This window comes from Phasianus colchicus, chromosome 7 (assembly GCF_987193195.1).
Source record: "Phasianus colchicus chromosome 7, bPhaCol1.hap1.1, whole genome shotgun sequence".
NCBI classification, from domain to species: Eukaryota; Metazoa; Chordata; class Aves; order Galliformes; family Phasianidae; genus Phasianus; species Phasianus colchicus.
In genome coordinates this window covers 21955796-21977206 of record NC_143442.1, presented here as the reverse complement: position 1 = coordinate 21977206, position 21411 = coordinate 21955796, and the positions used below count along the sequence as shown (strand labels likewise).

At 36.2% G+C, this 21411-nt stretch overlaps 1 protein-coding gene across 1 annotated transcript; it reads right to left on the bottom strand.

Annotated features, from left to right (window-relative positions):
* Positions 1-66: 66 nt before the first annotated feature.
* PJVK (pejvakin) lies at positions 67-10147 on the bottom strand. The gene is made up of 6 exons (XM_031601133.2): positions 9937-10147; positions 7485-7680; positions 5817-5958; positions 5009-5126; positions 3213-3317; positions 67-1920 (listed from the first exon to the last, which is right to left on the bottom strand). Exons 1-6 carry the CDS (start codon positions 10145-10147, stop codon positions 1619-1621), a joined length of 1074 nt encoding a protein of 357 aa, XP_031456993.1. The 3' UTR covers positions 67-1618.
* Positions 10148-21411: the final 11264 nt, after the last annotated feature.

Here is a 21411-nt window from a genome sequence, read left to right as displayed (position 1 = left end):
CTACACTATTGATTACTGGTCTTGGTCAGTGTGTAAACTGCTGATCAAAATGATTGTTTCTGTCTTGTCAGTCAAAAATAATCGTTCCATATTTAGAAAATTATTAATGAATACTTCTAAGTCCAAACAGAAAAACAGAACCCCAGGAAGGTAACTGCAGGGGTTCTATAGCTTCCAGGCCATTGTAGCACTATTATCTATAAAAAGCCTTAAAAGAAAGAGAATTGAAATTTCAAGATATAAATATAAATGTTTTTAAAATCAATATTATAGTTATTTTATGTTGAAGTTTGGCATTATGAATATACAGTATTTTTAAGGGGATTTTAAACCTTGACTACAGTAAATTTGCTAATACCGCTCAATAAACTGGCTAAAAGTTAGAAACTTATAATACCATGTTTTATTTGAGATGGAAGAGAATAGAAGGTACTCCTGTATAAGCATAAGTATTTATCTGGACATCTAGTTTCCCTCACTTTGGAGAAAAACACAAAGAAGAAACAGTGATAGTTAATATACAGTACTCTCATAGTTAATATAATAAAGTCAATATTCCTATCGTTTATATACAGTTATTCTACCTGCTTATGCAGGTGTCATCATAACACTCGTGTATCATACTTTTATACTGAGGGAAAATTATCATTTATTTCAACATGGAAGAATCAGGTGTACACACAGTGAAGATAACAGCCCAGGCAAATAAACAAAACTTCCACATACGGCTTTATGCTTAAAATCGTTCTAAAATGTACAAATTTTGTTTTCCTGTTTCAACATAGCAATGGCAAAGCTTGAACTATACACAAATCAACCATTCTCCCTATCTCTGCACTGGACGCTGTTGTGTAGTGCCCCCTGGAGTATATACTCTGAAGAACAGTTTATTTCTTTTGATTTAGAACTAAAAAAAAAACTTCAGCCTAAAGTCTAGCTGGAAGGATCTAGTTCTGTTATCTTCTCAAATTTCCTAAGCTTTCTCTGTTAAACATTTTTTTTTTCTGAACACATAAATTGAATGAAAGTCAAGAGCAGTTGTAACCTAAAATCCAAACGCTAAAGGTATGCTAGCTGGTACTTCTTAGTAATGACATCCTAACATTAAACTCCTATCCCGTTTTAGTAGTTCCCTTTTGTAAATGAAACATTAGACTGAGCTAAGTAAGTTTTAGCAGTTTTTTAATCTGATACTTCAATTAAACATTCATGAGAACACTAAATTATTAACAAATATTCTCCTTTTACAATTATATGCCAGTGTAGATAAAGGCAACATTTGGAGGCTTCAAAACAAGTTTGTGTAAACAAATTTATAGGTAAGTTATAGTATATATTTTGACATTATTAAAATTCATTTTAAAAGTACATCTTTCACTATGATAATGAAGTGAGAACGTACTAGAAAGATGAAAATCAGAATGTCAGGGAATGCATTGGAACATTTTCAAGTAATTAAGATCATTGTGAAGCAAATAAGTTGAAAATAGTGTAATAAAATATTTTGCACTTCCACTATTTTGCATTTAAACCATTTGAGTCATATGTAATAACTCTGAAAACTTTGTGGCACCCAGTTATGCCCATGTCGGTAACAACAGGCACTTACCTACAGCAGTTACTTCACTCTTTTATGCCAGAGGTCGAAACAGGGCACGGCATGCAGTCGTACATACTTATGTCCATTAAAAGAGCACTCTAGGCATCCATAGACTGTTTCTCTTTTAGAACTTCCCATTCCACAAAGGACACAAGGACCTTTGGGGATGTTGTTATTAAGTAAATTAATTCGGACATGAGCCCCATCTCTGAGATAGCTTGTAGAGAGATCAGTCATGCTTGCAGCTTTCTCATAGTAGTCTGTAAAAAGGTCCTCCAAGTAACCATCAGAGCTAGGGACGATACTCACTATTCTTTTATCTGAAAAAGAATGCACACAAAAAAAACACCAATAATTTGTCATTACATTATGAAGCGTTTACAAAACAATTTGTGATTCAAATAGCGGAAATAACAACTGATTCATGAATCCATTCTAAACAGCTGCACCATAAATCACTTTCCATCGAAAGCCTTGGGTGGTGAAAACTTTCCTTTAATTTCACAAAAGACACTGGCAGAAACTAGATTTTTTTTATATATGACTTGCATAATAGAAATGTTTATTTACAAATGATTCTAGAAGTTAAGGTCATGATACAAGATTGTGAAAAATAAGTGCCAATTACTACACAGCTGCATACTTTAGCATTTTTATTTTTGTTCCTGAATTTATTTTTTAAAATTGTTTATTCTGTTTCTGTCCGTTTTTTTTCCATGCTGACCTCCTAGCAAATTTCTGAGCATCCAGACATCCCAGAAGAAAGTCGCTTTGAAAACTACGTATCTTTCTTCTCTCTTTTTCAGGGAGCAATGAGTTTAGGTTGGATAACCAACTTCTAGGCAGCTACAGAGAGTGAGGTGTATCATACCCACTGAAGATTGGTTCCCTTTGGGTAGACTGAAACACAACTGAAGGTTTAGGCCATATACGAGCTCTTTGATCAAGAATGGAATACAATAGAGCAAGAACATCTGTAAAGAGCAGCCCTTAGAAGGATGTGTCTGGTGCTCTTCGTTTTCAGATTTGCAACCTTCCTTAATACTTAGACCAAGGTTTGTTAAAAGTAGAGGATCTTGCTTTACACTGACTACAAGAAGTTCCCAAACTTGAGTAGCATAGAGTCAGAGGTATGCAAAAGAAATCAGCCCACATACAGTGATACTATTTTTGGTGGTTGTGTTCACATCAGAACAAGAAAAGAGAACTACAGTGGTCTCTTGCCAATATCCCTGTCACGTGATGATGCAGCCTAAAGAGTACATTCTAATATTTAAATTAATATTGCTTTATACTTAAACTTTGTCATAAAGCTGAAATATTATTTATAGAATATGACTTGGATACTCCATGTAAATTGTGAACATATGAAATAAGATTAATCCTAACAGATTATTACTTTATCATCAGCCATAAATTAAGATCTTTAGTTTTAATGAACAGCAATACCGTAAATTTACAAAAAAGATTGTATAAATTTAAGCATTTGAAAATCATTTCTGTTTGGAAGGAATTTATTAGGTATAATTTGCATAAAAATTTTCCTATTTAAATGTCCATCTTACAAACTAAAACCAAAAATACACTTTTCATTCATTATCAAAAGACATACTTCGATGAAAGAGATTATGCTTTAATCTCCTTAATTTGTTCATTGAAGATGATCCAGATTTTTCTTTTTCAAATCCCCCCTTTGCAATTGGAGTCACGCACAGTTCTGTAAAAATTAAATGTAAGCTTTTAGAAGAATGCAATAGCAAAGCTGCACAACACAATTTAATATTCTTTTCTTAATCTATAATAGGTTGATAAAGTTAGCGGGATTAAATTCATACGTGCTATTGTTAATTGCTAGTAACCTAATTCCTAATACAAATCTGTACACTGTAATAGCACAGAATCAAGTGATACAGGGTTAGTGGAAATTTTAGCATGTTGGTGGCATCCAACTTACATTCTCAGAGTTTCTGTATGTTTTAAGGAGTTAAGATAGCCAATTAATGAATCTCCTGAAGAAAAAACATCTCCTTACAGAGATCTCTCATTTGAAACTAAAAGTAAGAATTCTAAGTGAGGCTGTGAGTTTCTCTCTTCCAATGCAGAATCAGCTGACAAAAGTGATTTTTTAAATTCAAAGTATCACCTTAGTTTTCATCCATAAATTGAGAGAAAACCTCAGAAGTAAAATATATGGATAACTGACTGCATGAAACTGAAAAAGCCAAACCGCAACTGATAATTCTTTGTAATTACGCAGATACAAATACCCTCCTAATTAATTCATCATTTCCCCAACTTCAGCAAGAACATTATTTTTGCACGTTTCTACCATTGCATAAAGGTAAAATACGACACTTAAAAATTGGAAAATTATATTGAGATTTACAGAAGCGAATGTAAGGAACTACTGTATTGTATTACCTCATACTTTTAATTAGGTAACTATGCACAGTTGGGATTGTATTTGAAGTTTTTACAAAATGGCAGAGGTATTTCACAGCTCATTAAAAAAGTGCTTTAAAATGCAGAGTTTCTATCTTGAAATGTAAAAGCTGTATATGCTAAAAGATACTTACAACTTCAAAAGCAGATACTGCTGGTACAGATCGCTTCCCTAATCTTTTATCTTGCTATTTAAAGAAAGCCACAATCTTAATCAGAGTCAAGCAATTCCTGAAACAGCCTTGTGACTCCTGCAGAGATCCTGGTATTTATGTACAGGTAAATCTGGTGTTTGAAACATTATCTAACATTATGTGGTATTATCACGTATTAGATCAAATCCTAAAATTGAATTTATGATTTATTTGAAACAACATTTCTACCATTACAGGCTACGCTTCAGTGTCAATAACATAAACACAAGCTCCCTAAAAATGAGAAAAACTTACTGGAGCTGCATACATTTTTTGCATTTGTTTTCAGTAATTGTGATTTGTATCTTCAGTTAGGCATATACATAATAATGTATCCAACTGAACTTAAATACCCAAGAACAACAACAAAATTCCTCATTTCATTTAAAAGTCATGCACATTCATTTTTGTTTAGGTCTCTTACTTTCCCATTTTATGCAAAAGTGATCAGATAGTCTTTAAAGGCTAGAAAGCAAGTGATATTTTGCTCCTTGCTAATGAAGCACTGTGAGAAGGAAAAATCATCATAATAATAAAGTTATATTATTTTTTAGAAATTTTTCCATGACAAACTGTTTTTCTGTAACTACCTTGTTTATCTTTTAAGTAATTGCTTCCTTAGAAAGTCAGACTACTTGTGTGCATAAAATTAAAGCATATCCACTTTATGGAACTGGGCTTCTGCATATCAAGAGCAAGGAAACTGTATTAGAAAGTAAAACTACTATAAATAGTTGCAGTAATGACACTAATTGTAATACAAGTGACTTACCAAAATTTCCATCCAAACGAATATAAAGTTCAAATACACTAAAAGCAATTGTTGTATGTGCAGGGAAAACAATGGCTTTGTCCCGTCCTTTATTATTTTGGTCTTCAATTATGTGAAACTATAATTTTGAAAATCATCAAAAGAAAAAAAAATCAAAATGAAAAACTAAGCAAAATAATACCTTAAATGTACATAGTGAAAATTATATTACCAGGAGAAATCTTTGAGGATCAAATTTCACAAATAAAGGTTTTTGATTGAAAAAAAAAAAAAAAAGTTATATTTATACAAAGACAGTAATCTAATTCGCATTAGTTTTTGAAAATCATGTGAATGATTTAAAAAAGGCAAACTTCAGAAGACTTGAAAGTTCAATTATTCAAATGTATAGATGAGAGAGGGGAGGAGGGAGGGAGAAATTGGGCAGGGAGTAAGAGCCAACTCTTGAAACAGTCACAACCCGAAGTTGTAATGAGCTATAGAAGATCAATCCAGTAAGGAAGGATAGGTTATATGTTTCTCAAACATTCAAACTAAAAAGAAGGAATTTCCAAATTTTTGCCAAGACATCACCCAGAGAAACGGCTCATTGTCTATCTATCCTTCCATGCTTTTCCCATTCCTCACGTAAGAAATGTGAATTAAAAAAATCCAAGTTCTCATTCACTTTATATCAGTGCAAGAAACCTCATTTCTCTTCAGAATTTTCTGAGTTTATTTCAGTAAAAATACAGTCAAATTCAGCCAAACAATCTATAAAAATGAGCTTGTTGTTTGACTTTTCACTTAAATTGTCAAACATACTTACCCTCATAGTCTCTCCACGCATCCCAGTATGAACAGTTAATGAGCACTGCCTTGTTGTCCTAATGCTTTCCATGACTACACACAGAATCTCCATCCTACTTTTCCTTGTTTGATGGACTAGACAATGATCAAAGTTTATTTTTCTAAAATCAAACGAGAGACAAAGAGGAAATTCAGAGATTATTAGCATTTAACAAAGCTTATTGCATAATTAGGAACTTTAAGTCAGTAAAAAAAAATCACCATAACTTCTGTCTCATTGCTATAAAACAGTTGACTGAGAAGGTTTCTGGGAACTTCATGTTCATTATGTTGATTTTCAGTCTCTGGAAACAAAATCACCAGAAGATTCAAAGAAAGCCAATAACATACAAGTGTTAAGTTGCACGGGATATCTTGGAAAATTTCAAGGCTGATGCTGTACTTACTGATGTTAAGGAGGTGTCAACACACCTTGATTAATAGCTTTTTTTTTTTTTTAAGTTGATATAATGCTACTCATATTAATTATAATCATCTTTTTTAAATCTAGTTACAAGTAATAGTTTTAATGCTCTATCTTAGGGCTTCTATAAAAGCTTATGATAGTGAAATTTAAAATGATACCTATAGAATCTGGCATATGCTAAATGAATTAAAAACTAGCTAACTAATAGGTATGAACCATAACTACAACATAATACATAAACTATAAATACAGAACGATCATCAAATGTTTTTTTGTAAGAGAATCTCCAAAGGTGTAGCTCTTAGTCTTATATTTTTATTGGAAGACTATTAACAATTTCTCTCACTAACCCCAGCTCAAGTTATGGCAGCAGCTAGGTACAGAATAAGAGAGGTTATGAATACCAAATAACATGCATTGCTTGGTAAATAACTACTAGGAAACAAGCATCTTTGAAAACACCAAATGTCACACCAAGCATAGTGAATACTTTACTGGGTTGCATATTGGGATTCACTGGGATGACACTGTGGCCAAGGGACAATCACTGAAATATAAACTGGAGATGATCACCTAGAAAAAGTCCCATTTGTGCCAACACTAAAGTACCACTGAGTGCATTATCAGTGTTAAGAACTAACAGAAGTTTTGGAGAAAAGGACTACATTTATAGGAGTCTGGCAGAAGATTATTAAAAACTGAATCAAATAGATCTATTTTCTTTTTTAAATAAAAGTTTGGGGAATAACCTAATAAAATCTTGAATTATTTACACTGGAAATAATTTTGGCAACATACATCTCTTTAGTTCATCAGACAACAACATACCAATCAACCTACTTCCAAAAGCAGAAGATGGCTAATGTCATTTGAAGTCAATTTCAAATTTGCAATACTGTGGAATAACATTGAGTCTTTGGTGGACTCTTCCTTACTATAATTCTTTTTTTTTTTCCTGAAAGATGCACTATAATTAAAAAAATAATTAATTCAGATAAATTATATGCTTGTGTTATACAGGAGGTCATGCATCTAATTGAAGTGGTGAACTTGAGACTCATTAGACAGATAGTTAAGGAACTTGGAAAACATTTGATTTTGACTACTACGGATTGCATAAAAACAATAAAAATCTAACAATTTCTGTATTAATACATTTTCTTCAGAGAAGCAACCTAATTGTATGAAATATTATTGCAGAACAAAAATAAGTGACACAACCTTGTAGTAAGTTCTTTAAGTAGTGTCGGTACTTCAACCTCGTGTTTGGTCACTATGCCAAATGAAGCTTTAAAGGCAATAGAATCTGATCCAGCAACATCAAAACCAACATCATTGATTATCTGATTTCCTCTTCTACCATTGAGCGAAACATCTGATTTGTCTTCATAGTTGAGCAACTGGTAGGACGAAACACCTGAGTAAAAGAAGATAACTATTTTGTGATGAAGATCTGAGCACAGTATTTTTACAAAGCATTATATTCTTTTAACAGAATATTTTAATTATTTGAAAATTATATAAAATAAATGTGAAGAAGAGAATAAAGTGTACTGTTCGTACTCCGCTATTCTGATGAAAAATTCACAGCTGTGTGGTGTGCTTATTTATCAGTGTTACTACTGATGACTAATGGAAAGAGTGTGCAGGAACTCAGGCATCTCTCTACTTCTTATTTGCAGAACTGTGTCCATACTCCCACATCGGATATGCCTAAGCTTGAAATTATGATTAGGGCTATTTCTACATTTCTGTGTTTATCATTATTCTCTTATGTCGTGAGAGACAGATAAACAGATAATCTGTGTGTTCTGAGTGCAGTGAGTGCAAAGGCTCTGAAACACAAAGAAAATGACATAGTGAAGACTGCATACAATGTGAAAATTAGGAATAAAGAGAAAGATAACATGGCTGATACACACATCATGTGCTGGTACCCAACAACTCATAAGAAAGACTTGTTATACACAGGCAATTTTTTCTCCTTTCTGACTTGTAGAACTTTTTGAGTTTTTTTATGTTTTTTGGAGTTACATTTACATATATCTTACGTAAAATAACTTTAGGGAGTTCTGAAAATTTCTAGATGTAAAACAAGTTAACCTCACATTGATTTTCAGTTTCACAACACAGGTCTGCCAGTAACATTAATTTTGACTTTTAGCTGTTGCCTAGAAAATCTTGTCATGTTACCACGTGTCCCTACTGATTTTGGAGAGTACCAGTTTAATTTGAAGGACGACAACAGATTAATTCTAATTCATTCAAACATTTCTGGTAATCTATTACACAACAACAGGAGAGGTACCAAAGCATTTTTATGCTTTCTTTATAACCTTAAACATGTTTCCATTACACTAACAGAAAACTATTAGAACACATTGGTTGCCTGCCAAATTAATACAAACAGGGCAGATAGATCAGGGGATTAGACATTCAATTATTTTTTTCTTATTCTTTGGAGCTTTTAGGATAAAATGACATTAGAATTAATGCTGTTTGTCTGTATCTTTTAACAAAAAAACTTCATGTATTTTTCATAATGCTGAAAAGATTACAATGCTTGTATTTGTCACATAAAAAAAAGAAATTCAATTACAGTTCTTTGTTCACATTAAAGGACAATACCTTCTCCATATGACATCTAACCTTTACACAAAAGACTTTGTAATGAGATTTTGCAACTTTTTCCTCTGACTTCTTAAATGAGAATTTTTAAACTTTTTTTTTTTTTTTTTTCATTCAGGACAAGCTAGCGGACTTGTCCTGAATGCAAGATGAGTGGGATTTTCTTCACCTTGTCTGCTGACCCCACAGAGAAGTGATTGCAGGATGCAAACATTTCTGTCTTCCTGTGCACATACTTTTTTTTCTTAGTAGAGTTTTTAGTTCACGTATTTGTTGTGCAATTAATACCTTTATTAAAACATGCTTAAAAAATAAATAAAATTAAGCAATTAAATTCTTTTGAGAAAACATATGCAGCTATAAATTGCCCAGACTCTTTAAAGGAATGTAAAAGAAAATGCATGCAGTATAGCTCAATTTTTACACCTTCTACTTCTCAAGGAAATTTAAAACTTTCTGATTTTGCACTGAAAAGACAAACACAGTTAAACTCTTTAAATGTGAGAAAAATATTACAAACGTGGGGAAAAAAAAGCTTATAGAAAACCTATTACTTGTTAGATTGCTGTTGCCAATTGTTTCTGCTTATTCAGAGCACAGTTCAACACATGGCATCACTAAGATGAAACAGCTGCCAAGCTTACGTCAGTGCTACATATTCAAATGAGTCACCAGACCATGGTGAAAATTAAAAGTAAATATTAAGTAGCAAATAGTCAATATACATCAATATATCTATTGCGATTTGTGAGAAAAAGAAACAACCCACGAGGCTCAATAGGATCTGTTAAAAAATAGGTTTTTTTTTAATATAACTTTTTTTTTTTCCTGAAAGTCTTTTCTTTTTTAACCAGCCTAACTCACACTTTTTTTCCTAAATATTTATTAAATGACTAAGCAAAATAATTTTATTACACGTGTACTGAAGAACCATTATGTTATCTATACAGATGAAACCACAACCACTGGCATGTAATAACAGGACTGGCATGTAATAACAGGAAAACATGCATTTTTCTGCTTAGAAGATAAATAGAAAACTTACCTGCAGAAATTTCTTTCTCCCCTTCAAGAATGTCTTTTAATGTGAAAGGTGTCGAAGCAAATTTAGATTTTTTCGAAAGCAAACATTTTCTTTTCTTAATCACAAGGCTGAGAGGTTGGTACTTATCAGCTTCACTGAGGCTGGGCACTGGCACGAGTCTTCCTCCGTCACCAACCTGTTTAACAAAGTTTTTGGTTGCAGCAGCAAACATATTACAACATTAGAAATGATAATAACAAAAAGCTCTGCCTCAAGTATAATATCCAGATCCAAAGCCCATATTTTCCTTTGCAGTATTCTTCCAAACAAATTGCTTGGAAAAAAAAAAAAGCTACCGATTTTTTTATTTATTTTTAATCAAACTATATTTTACTTGGAAAATACTCAACAGCATCTGAACTACCCAGCTTCTAGGAGTACTGCTGAAAACCTTTCTCAAAGACCTCCAGCTAAGCTCTCTAGTTCTGCATCATTAATAATGCATTACCAGTGTAAACTGATAGGGAAACGCTTGTCCTTTCCACTGCAGTTTAATGCCACCATCTGAAAATCAAAATTACAATCTTAGAATGAGAAGACCGCAGTTTCTGTAATCCTCAGCTTCCTGCCAGGAGTCACTGACATGTCGCTGCTTATTGCAGCCTTGCTGCAGCCACATCTTGGCCTGTTTTGCCAGCAGCAGCAGACAGAGCGCTTCAGTTACAGCTTTGTGGCAGCAGCAGGCCTGCTGCAGCAGTGTTTCCTTTCAGCAGCAGCTGCACAGCAGAACCCAAGCTCAGCCCTGCAGTCGGTGGCATGAAGTTCAGTGGTACCATCTCAGCCAAGCAAGGCTGAGGGCAACAGTTAACTTTCAGGACATTATTTTCTCCTCTCATGGATTCCACTTGCAGGCTCTACAAAGGGACTCTGAGGGGCTGGATTGATGGGCTGAGACCAATGGGATGAAGTTCAAGAAGACCAAGTGCCTGGTCCTGCACTTTGGCCACAACAACCCCATGTAATGCTACAGGTTGGGGGCAGAGTGGCTGGAAAGCTGTGTGGAGAAAAAGAATGCAGGAGGTGTTGGTCAGTGCTCAGCTGAACAGGAGCTGACAGTGCCCAGGTGGCCAAGAAGGTCAATGGCATCCTGGCTTGTATCAGAAATAGCACAATGAGCAGCAAGAGGAAGGTCATCCCCCCGTACTCAGCTCTGGTGAGACCGCACCTTGAAGTGCTGTATTCAGTTTTGTATCCCTCACTACAGAAAAGTGAGGCCCTGGAGTGCATCCAGAGAAGGGCAACGAAACTGGTAAGGGATCTGGAGCATAAGTCCTACAGGTGGCAGCTGAGGGAGCTGGGATTGTTCAGTTTGGATAAGAGGAGGCTCAAGAGGGACCGTATAGCTCTTTACGACCTGAAAGGAAGTTGTGGAAAGGTGGGGGTCAGCTTTTTCTCCCAGGTAACAGTGATAGGATGAGAGGGAACAGCTTCAAGTTGCACCAGAGAACTTGAAAAATGTCTTCTAGAGAGGCAGTGGAGTCAGCGTCCCTAGAGATATTTGAGAATCATGTAGATGTACTTAGGCTGAGCTGCAGCATTTTGCTGCAATTTCTCAGAACCCTTTAGAGCAAGCAAATCCCTGTCATTCATGTTCCATTGTACTAACAACAAAAAAACAAACTCTGTGCTTGTTTACTCAATCAAAACACATTAACAAAACTTGAAAGGCTGTAAGGAGAAAAAACTCCACGAAAATACTAAAATTAAAATTGCCTGTTCCAATCTGATTTAGATTGATCTCATATCTTATAATAACTGCTTGACAGGACAATATTTCTTCTACAGGTTATTAAGCTCAGCTAGCAATGTTTATTCAACATGCATTTTTATGTCTCTCACTTAGTACGTGGCAACAGACCATACTCAGTATGATCTAACACTAATTGTTGTTGCTGTAACAAGCAGTTTTGTTGGATATGCTTGCATGGTACTCACCTTCCTTGTGTTATTTTCAAACTACAGGTCAGAGAACTATGTTAGCTTTGCCATTTCAGAAAACCTTTACTAACTTTGTATGTCTGAGTGAAAACTAAGTTAAACTCAGACAGTGCTTCCCTCAAGAGGGTTAAGTTCACATCACTTTCATCATCATCAACTTCTTGCCATAGAAACAGGTGCAATTACTTAGCAGAACTCCTTAAGTACCTTTGAGCTATGTTACATATACCCATAGATCTCAAAAAAGAAAAATAACAAAACAACTGGTGTAAATATTCAACATCTAAAAGCCAGTAAAATAAAATATTAGTGAAAAAATTCTTGGCAAATTTCGAAACTTCCCAGCAGATGGCATGAGCATTTCCCTAAAAATCAAGGGTCCCAGCAACACAGATCCTGTTACATTATCTGAAGTAACAAAAATGACACCTACTGAGACCAACCAGGGCCCTTGATACATGAATTTATCATTTTATATTATATACCTATTTCTAAGAAGATTTAACAGCTGCATTCATTCAAAGCGAACAGACTAGTTAATAACTAGAAATTATTGAATTTCTATTTTAACAAAAAAATATTTTTAAAATTGTTGAATTTTATGTGAAGTCACATAAATGCATGGAACTGAAAACTGTATTATTTTCTGGGCCGTTTTTCTTTAATTAGCTTTAGTGAACTTAATAAACACACTCCTGGATTATTGCGTTTTTCTTCCTAGAGGTGGCTGAAGCTGCTAGAGTCTCACAGAGAGAAGAGGAGCCTCACGCAGAGAAAGAAGTATCTAAATAGGTGAAGAAAAAACTGTCATAGTACCCAGCACTGGCACTAGAGAAACCCATCAGGAAGGCTGGGCTTCCTTATGGGAACAAAAGAGTGCAGTCTATAATATCTCTGTAGTTTGTAGATAAGTGGTGAAACAACATTTAAACATAGCTATTATATATATCAGAGTTCATGCTTATATCATGATATTATTGGTCACTGATGTACTTCTGCTTCATAATCTAGTGGCTTTTCAATCCATTTAGATGCACAGGAGAGTGGTCCGTGTGTACAATACTCTGTAGTCTAAAAGTGGTCAAGCTTAGATTTGTTCTCTTTAAACCCATCCTGATGATGGCTGAAGACTCTAACAGTTCTGCTCAGCGTTCTAATCAAGCTTGGTAAACTGTTAACATTTTTCCCACTTCATTGTGCTGGCTCTCAATTTTCTCTTACGGACAAATATTTTCTCTCTCTTCTTAAAGTGCTTTTATCCGAGCTGCAGTATGACACTGTAGGTAAAAGAGGTGTCCTCCTTGTTAGATGGGACTACCAGCCACTTAGTTCATGTCCTGGTCAGAAGAAGAACACACTGTAATTTAGTTTTCTGCAGAGCTGACAGCTGCTCTAGGCTCAGTTCCGCAGGACTGCAGTGAGCATTCTGCTGTTCCTCTTGGATTTCCTGTCCCTATGGGAATGCCCTTAAAGCAGTTGTGTAACGCATGATTCCATCTCTTCTGCTGTTCTAAGCACTTTTAGCATCGCTTGATTACTTTTTTTTGGCAAAGTGGAGCCTGTCTAGCAATTCTCTTGTATAAGCAAAAAACACTTTAATGCTGTGACTTACGTCCCTCCAGAGCCCAGAGCTGATGCTGTGCTGAACTCTGATCCAGCAGTTTGCTGGACACCGCTGTCTCTTGGTGTTATGTTCATAGGGACCGCTGCTCAGGGAATTGCCTGGCACTTAAGAGACCGTCGCAGGAAGAAGAGCGAGTTAAAGCCAGATGAAAGCTTTCAGCGGATTACTGCGTGTTGGATTTCTTTATTATCTAGTTTGAATGCGGTGAAACTTCAAATCAGTTCACAAATGCTGTTTCAATTATGCAGTATAATGGAACAATTAAATTAGCTATGGCAGTATTTTAATTTTGTGTAGATTATTAAGCTCTCAGTTTGGTAAAAGAATAAAAAAACATAGTCACTGCTTGTGTATCTGAAACTTAATTAGTTCATTATGGGGACCTCTCTAGGCAGCATGATAAATTGACCATATCAAAATTACAGAGCTCAGAAATTAAAGGCTGCAACTCATAGAAGGCCTAGTCCTGAAATGTTTTAAGTCCCCACATTTACAGTATGATTTACTTGTGGTGTCAGATCCTTTTAAATATTCCACTACAATCTTTTTTTTTTTTTTTTTTTTTTTGCTCCTCGGTATATCAATACTGAGAGGCTTAGAATATAGGTATTTTAATGGACTGTCACCTGCTACGTGCATGGGACCTTTGTGTGTGAATGGTTTCTATACCAGCTAGAAAGGTTTTGAAATGAAAAACAATTCTTCAGATTTACAGCCCAGGTACTCTCTGAAAGCCTCCTTCTATGCTGTGTCACAGAACAGACTGCAATAACACACATTCATCGTCCATGCTGCATTGCACACAGGATGAGTTCTCTTGCCAGGAGGGGCTGTACTGCAGCATGGCACTTGCCCAGCAATCAGTGCATTGAAGCTGACCTTTCTGTAAGCTTTACATTGATGAGAAGCTGCAAGATGTGACGTTCAACTTACTTTTGTATGGCTTCTGGTTGACCTCATCCCCCATTCACCTTTACACAAGCAGCCTCTGTTGACTGGATGAAAAGGGAACATGTTGCACAGCTCTGGGTACCTCCTCACTGCCCTCCCACGAGAGCTGCATTAATGACAGGGAGGGAACATAGAGATCAGGGGGCATATGTTCTACTAGCAGTTCCGTCAGCTCACAGACTCACCTTCAGATTGGAGTGCGTTGCTCACAGATCTGGATGTGAAGGCTACTTGAGCTGTGCTTCAAGTGTACATATTTCAATAATATTATATTAAATGACCAGTGCTGGTTGAAGTATACAGTATATCCCAACTTCTGCTTATCTCTAATTACCCTGATTTTATTGGCAATATTTTGAATGGGCAGATGGCTATTAGCTGCAAAGCATTTATTAGTTAGAAATGCGAAAACAGTACTCCAGGGAGAGATTTGCTGAAACAGCATGTTTGCATTTAAACCCATTAACTAACAGGAGAGGCCACATCTTTCAGATGAGAGAAATGGTCTGTCTTTCATTATATAAACAATGCTGCATACAACGAGGCCACTTCCATCATCTAGTATCATTAGGTTAGTGATGACAAATCTCTTAGAAACAGATTTCCCAGCATGATTTAATACAGGCTTACCACTGCCTTTCCTTTGAGGGATGCTTCTCCATGGGTTAAACCTTTCAGCCAGCATCTGTGGGTGGGCACACTGCATTGGAGGACAGCTCTGTGGGCTTGAAATTCAACCTCCATGAGGATGTAGAACTGTAGCAACATCCAAAGTAAAACTACAAACCAAAGAATTTGCATATTGTGATACAATTCAAACTGTCCATGCTTGTCTGCCAGATGGGCACTGGGGCAGTCAGTTCTCCACAACACTCCCTTCAGCACAGACATTGTGCTTCTTGGTGCGCTTTCATCTGAGCAGCATTTATTTTTAGCCTTGCTGCTGGTTGTACTGTGATTAACATCACTCCATGAAACCCACTGGTTTTGGTATGTGGCTTTGGTAAGACACCACTTTCCTAAGTAAGATCCTGTAAAAACTAACTGGTACTGTAAAGTTCTCTTAGAACTTCACACAGAGAGTATTTATAAACAGATCAGATGTAGGTATTTGTATGGCATGCAAGAATTCAGCATCCTCTTTCATAGCCACACTTGCTCTTACTTAGGTTGTTTCTTTTCATGCTACAAAAACACTTCCGCATCCAGCCTTTGTTTGTTTGTTTTTCTCCACATGTAGCCATAAGATGAGAGAATACCTGAGCAGTTTACAGATAGTAAGCATTTAACAGACAGGTGACATTAAAAAAACTCTTTGCCCAAACATAAGAAGCAGACTGACTAATACTGTTGTACTGAGCTGGCTGATCAGCATTTAAGTGAAATGAGCTCCTGAAGTAGAACCGATGATTTGGTGTGTCCTTGTGTTGTCAGTGCAGCTTCTCTGACTAAGTGTAATGCCTCAGAAATACTGTACATAAAAGAAAATCCATGCCTTAAATTTTATCAGAAACAACAACAAAAAACAACTGGAAGACAACTGAGATATCCTTACCAGAATGTGCCATCTACTTACAGTTCAAGAAAAGGTCACTTCTTGAAAATGTTTCATTATATTTTTTTCCTCTACCTACTCACCAGAAAACCTGCTCAAGAATTCTGAGGTAGTTGCGACATTTGAGCTACTAGTTAGTCTCATTTCTGTCCTGAGGGAGGAAATATACCCAAGGCAGCCAGCATAGAGAAATGCAACTAAGTATTTGATTTTACTCTGGGAGTTTTCCACACAAAAAATAGGTCAGGCATTAATTACAAATGTAATCTCATCACAGGTAAAAATGTTTTCACACCACATTCATGCCTGTAACATACTTTTACCCATACTGTATTAACTTGCCCTTAATTCTTGTTATATTTACCCTTAAAAAAAAGCATGGGACATAGATACGTGCCACAGAACCCAACCTCTCTCTTGACTACTCAGCCTGTTATACAACATTATATTTTCTGACGCATAAAATTAGACTCAGTATAAACAAACTACAGGATACATTCTCAGCTAGCCCACAGTATTTCACTGGTTTTGAATGATACTTTATTAAGTAAGATTAAAAGAAAAAATGATTACTTAATGGGAAAAATATTTTTACACATGCAGTGCAAGAACAGTCATTATTACATACCTGTGCTTTTTAACAGTTAGAATGTCTTAAATACTTAATCTAACAGTGACTTGGAGAACCATGAGTCTTACTTGGGTGGGCAAAAATGCTGTGCATCATTCCCTCAGAACAGATTTTGTAGCAGCAGCACTGCTGGGAGCAGCTTTCTGTGGGCAACTCTTCAGCTGAGTCAGGCTGAAATCCTGTCAATAACTTCCTACTCTGTCTCCCTTCACCACACCACCACGCCTACATGTTTGTGGTGAAGAAGGACTATCATCTGTCTCTTGATCAGATTAAATTTAAGTATAAAGTTAACTTCCATGCTCAAGGAATAGTTTATCTGCTCAATTAGATGCAAAGAAGAGAGAAGCAGACTCACAGTGCTGCCTCAGCCCTCTTGAGCTCTCCCCTTTCTTCTCAAAGGTTTGTTGTTTGTTTAACCAATTAAAGAACAACATGCAACTTTTCACATTTCACTTATAGCACTTTTGCTGAGCAACAGTCACTGAAGAGAGGCTGGTTTGGCAAGGTATTCAGCAACAAAACACAGATCCCATCCACAGAAAGGTGAAAGGTGAACTATTCTTCTAAAAGAATCCTATAACTGAATTAGCTCTGGGTGTACAACCAGGCTCAGAACATGTAAGGTTTGGATGACATCAGTTATACGTTCTAGTGACAGGGAAAAAAAAAACATTTATGAAAAATATCTTTTCCCTTTTTTTGCTGCTTCCAGGCAGGCAGCCTACCAGACTGCTTCAACACTTGCTCTTTTATAACGCCAGGAAACAACAAAAAAAACCTTAGCTTCCCCTCCAAAACAAATAGTTGTTTTCTCCACTGCTTTCATTTCAAACGAAACGTAATTGATTTAAGGGCTGAACAGACTGGAACACATAATGGACAAATCACACATAGTGCTGTTTTTTTCCAAGGAGATGCCAGAATGGGTAGGTGGCTAGAAACTTTTCTCTCCTCTATTTCCACACCTCTTTTTTCAATTCTATTAGAGAACACCACGATCCCATTTCCTCTACTCCCTCTCATACAACTTGAGAAACATACTGCGAGCTCCCTTTAATCACAAGGTGCAAGCTGACGAGACAAAAGCAAAGGGCTCTTACCAGCTGTAGCGTGAAGATAAAACTGGGAACTGACAAACAGAAAATTATCTTCTTGGAGACCGTGGCTGGTAACTTGCCAGATTTAAAGGAACTGTGCAGAGTTATGTGGCACGAGCTGCTTCAGTGCTATTGGTGCTGTTGGCACCCGCCTCTACGAAATCAACCAAATCAATGTATATTCAGGATTCTACAATTAATAGTCAGTTCGCTTACCTGCTTACAAACAAGTCGTTTGTAAATCGTACTCCGAAGTGTTTCTTATGTCAATAAATCAGAACGCAGATCACAGCAGCTTAAACAGTGTACATTGAGATTTATTAGAACAAGCACTAATAGCAGCAGTGTACAGAGTGATGGAGACAATGTACTGTATGCACTGAACAATAATAATTATACAATTGCACTTCTTCAGAGATCTGTTAGAAAATGCTTTTCAGTAAACAGTTTCCCAAATCTAGCATTGTTTGGATTTGCCTCTGAGGAAAAAAATACAAAAAATATGCTTTTTTTTGGTAAGGCATTAGCAACATTCATTGGCAGGCTAAACAAGTCATTTGTACATGCATTATCCAATTACAATGCAACAGGTAAAAGAGCATCATGTTTCCTCAAAATCTAGAAATGTGTGTGTGTTTTGGACACAATATCCTGGTAAACCCGGTTCAGATGGAGGAAACAGATGACATCTTTTGTTACATTTTAGAGCACAACATAAACTACAGCATAGCCAAGTTCACTTTTACTTCCTACCAGAAGCTGTAGGACTTTCCTCAGTTGGAGTTGACATAATAGGCATTGTCTACACCACATGAACCACTGGAGTGAACTCCCAATTGAATTCTCTTGTTTACTATTCTCCCATCATCCCTTCCCTGAATCACATGGCAAACACGCTCCTGTTGCCAAGGAATCACCACCAACACCCACTATTGCATGAGCCTGTAATTTATTGCACAAGAGGTAGTCAGCACAAGGCCTTATCTGCATTCGGACATACTGTAACAGCATGGTCAAAACCAACTCATGAGTACAAAGACACAGGGCAAGTGCATTGCAGCTGCACTACACGGGAACTTAAAACTGCCATCTCACCACTCCTTCAAAGGTCAAACCTACTTGCTAGCCAGGAAGTTGCTAGAGAACTCAATACACTAAACAAACAGCAATTTTATTGATGTGCTAAAGCCTAATAGGAGAGAAGGGAGGCACTTTCTCATTTCATGCCTTCCATGGGCTGAGACTGGAAATATGCTCCTAGATAGCCACCCCTTCTCCACAGGTCAGAGAAAGCAGCTTCTCCCTACTCCTAGCATGTAGTACCAGCAGCCCCCACTCCATGCTGGCACCAGCCTGCGGAGCACCAACAAACAGGGACAGGAATCACAAATATTCCTACAATTCAGCTTGCCAGAGTGAAACATAACATAATGAATTGTCATTGATATGATCTCCTGCTCTTTCTTTCAAATGTCATACATAATTGATCTGTGCAGAGACACATAATTGACTGATCCTTAAACACTGCACCAAAACGTGGCTCCAAAACACAGTAGAATTAAAATAAAGTTAAATATATTGTTCAGAGTGGCAAGCAGTCAAAACCAGCTGCATTTCACACATTGATCTTTCATGAGACAGTGCACACATTCAAAATTAGGCTGAATATTTAGGCTTGACTATGTAGTAGGCCTGACACTGCAATACATTTGGGCAGCTGGAGCATCCACTCCTCTAGAAGTTCACTGAGGTCCCTAGAGTACCAATAGGAGCTCAACCTCATCTGCACAGTTGCTCATTTGTCTGAGCACATAGGAATTAAAAATTAAGTGTTACAAAGCCTGGTGTAACCAGGTATGTTGTTTTGTTTTCTTTCTGATGAGCCTTTTTATTTAAACTTCTGCACCTACATCTTTCCGACTGAATTCAATAAGACCACTTACAAGGTGTACCATGGGGACACACTGATGCCTGTGAAAGATCAGTCCAAGCAGATGAAGCTAAAAAAAAAGTCTGGCATGGGCATTACTGTTTAACTGTTGCATGTGAAATCAAAGTCTATTCAAATTATATCTTATCTATGTTATTTCTCAATTTTTGGTGCTTCGTAAATGTAACTGCTTTTATAGCCATAGTCATAGTCAGTATTTGGAGAACAGAATTAAGAAGATGTAAAGAATCATCATCCTGAAAGATCTCCCAAAATTGCAAATTGTCCAGAACAAATGAAGGTGTATTTGCAGGATGGAAATCAAGATAAGAATTTAAAAAGAAAGAAATAAATTACTGAATGTACTATGAAGGACTGCATTTAAAGTTTTAAAAATTGCAAGACTTTAAGTAGTTTTTACAGCTTTCAACATAAAGATGCACTTCAATTTTCTGAGTCATTTCAAAATTGCAGTACTGACTTCCTTTCCCCACTATTCTTTTCTTCTTCATCTCCTTATAGAAGTGAACTTCTCAGCAAAAAGTTAACAGTGCATTGCTCAAAAAGAGTGCTTTCTCCAACATTTTTGTAGCTGGAAGCACAAATGCTTCTTGTTTTCTTTTTTTTCACGTAATAGTTTTCTATTCCTTTCAAACAACAAATTTTTGTCTGGTGCATCACGGTACACAGACCCTCCGCAGTTACAGTAGAGTCAAAATAAAGTTACAATCTGCAGTACTTAAATATAGCAATGACTCTGTATGTTGGGTTTCTTAGAAAGCAATGATTTGCCTTTAAAATTCAACTTAAAAAAAAATATTCTGAAAACATTTCTAGCTAGCACAATAGTTTAACAACAGTAGAAAGACTCCAAGGACATCTATTTATAAGGATGTTACATAAAGGTGTAAAAAAAAAAATCAGATTTTTTTTTCCTCAAGTAGGTGCAGGGATATGGAAATTTAGCAAATAATGCCCTTCTAGCTATTCTTTTCTTTTACGCTTTTGCCCAGTGGTGCTGGGCTGTTTCCCGTCTGGAAGTAAATGCTGCTAAGAGTAATGATGCTCAATAAGCAGTGTAAAATTGGCAGCTAATCTAATCCTTACTTCTCTAATGGCATTCTCAGTGTGAGCAGTCTACAAGTACTGGAATTTATTACAGCAAAAAAGTGCTATGTTATTTCCAATTTGTATCAACTGTGGAAAACAATGAGAGAAATACACAGTTCTCTGTTGAAATGCTAAGAAATAATAATTATACAAAGGGCAGTAGACACAGACCCAAATAAGAAAGCTTGCTACTGGTTACAACAAAGCAGATATACCTAATCTCCTAATACAGAACTATCATCATGATCTCTCTGGATGCCACAGTAGTTTAGTTTAATGTCTTCTCAAAGGCTAAGCAAAGCATCTGCTTCAGTCAACTAACAGTAATTGTTAAAGAGCAAGCAGTTCCTTACACATTTTATTGAAGGAAAAGAATTCAGACATCAGATGCTAACACCTTGCTTTCTCACTTACTATATAGTAAACAACAGATACAAGTCAATATACAAAGGAAGATCCTCATCCAGAAAAACCCACTAATATTTCTTTTTGGTCCAAGCAAAATCTTAGTGAATGAGTGAAAGACCTGAACAAAATGCACACAGGAAGAATCATCCTTTGTCTGTGGAGCTGCGAACACCATTTCATTTTCAAAAC

Bases quoted from the DNA above. Each gene is read 5' to 3' on its own strand.
- PJVK (XM_031601133.2), bottom strand. From the start codon at position 10,147: ATGTTTGCTGCTGCAACCAAAAACTTTGTTAAACAGGTTGGTGACGGA. The intron at 7,681-9,936 runs GTAAGTTTTCTA...TCTTTTACTCAG, and splicing joins GGAGAAAGAAATTTCTGCAG to GTGTTTCGTCCTACCAGTTG. The intron at 5,959-7,484 runs GTTGTGTCACTT...GTTTGATTTTAG, and splicing joins CTTAAAGAACTTACTACAAG to AAAAATAAACTTTGATCATT.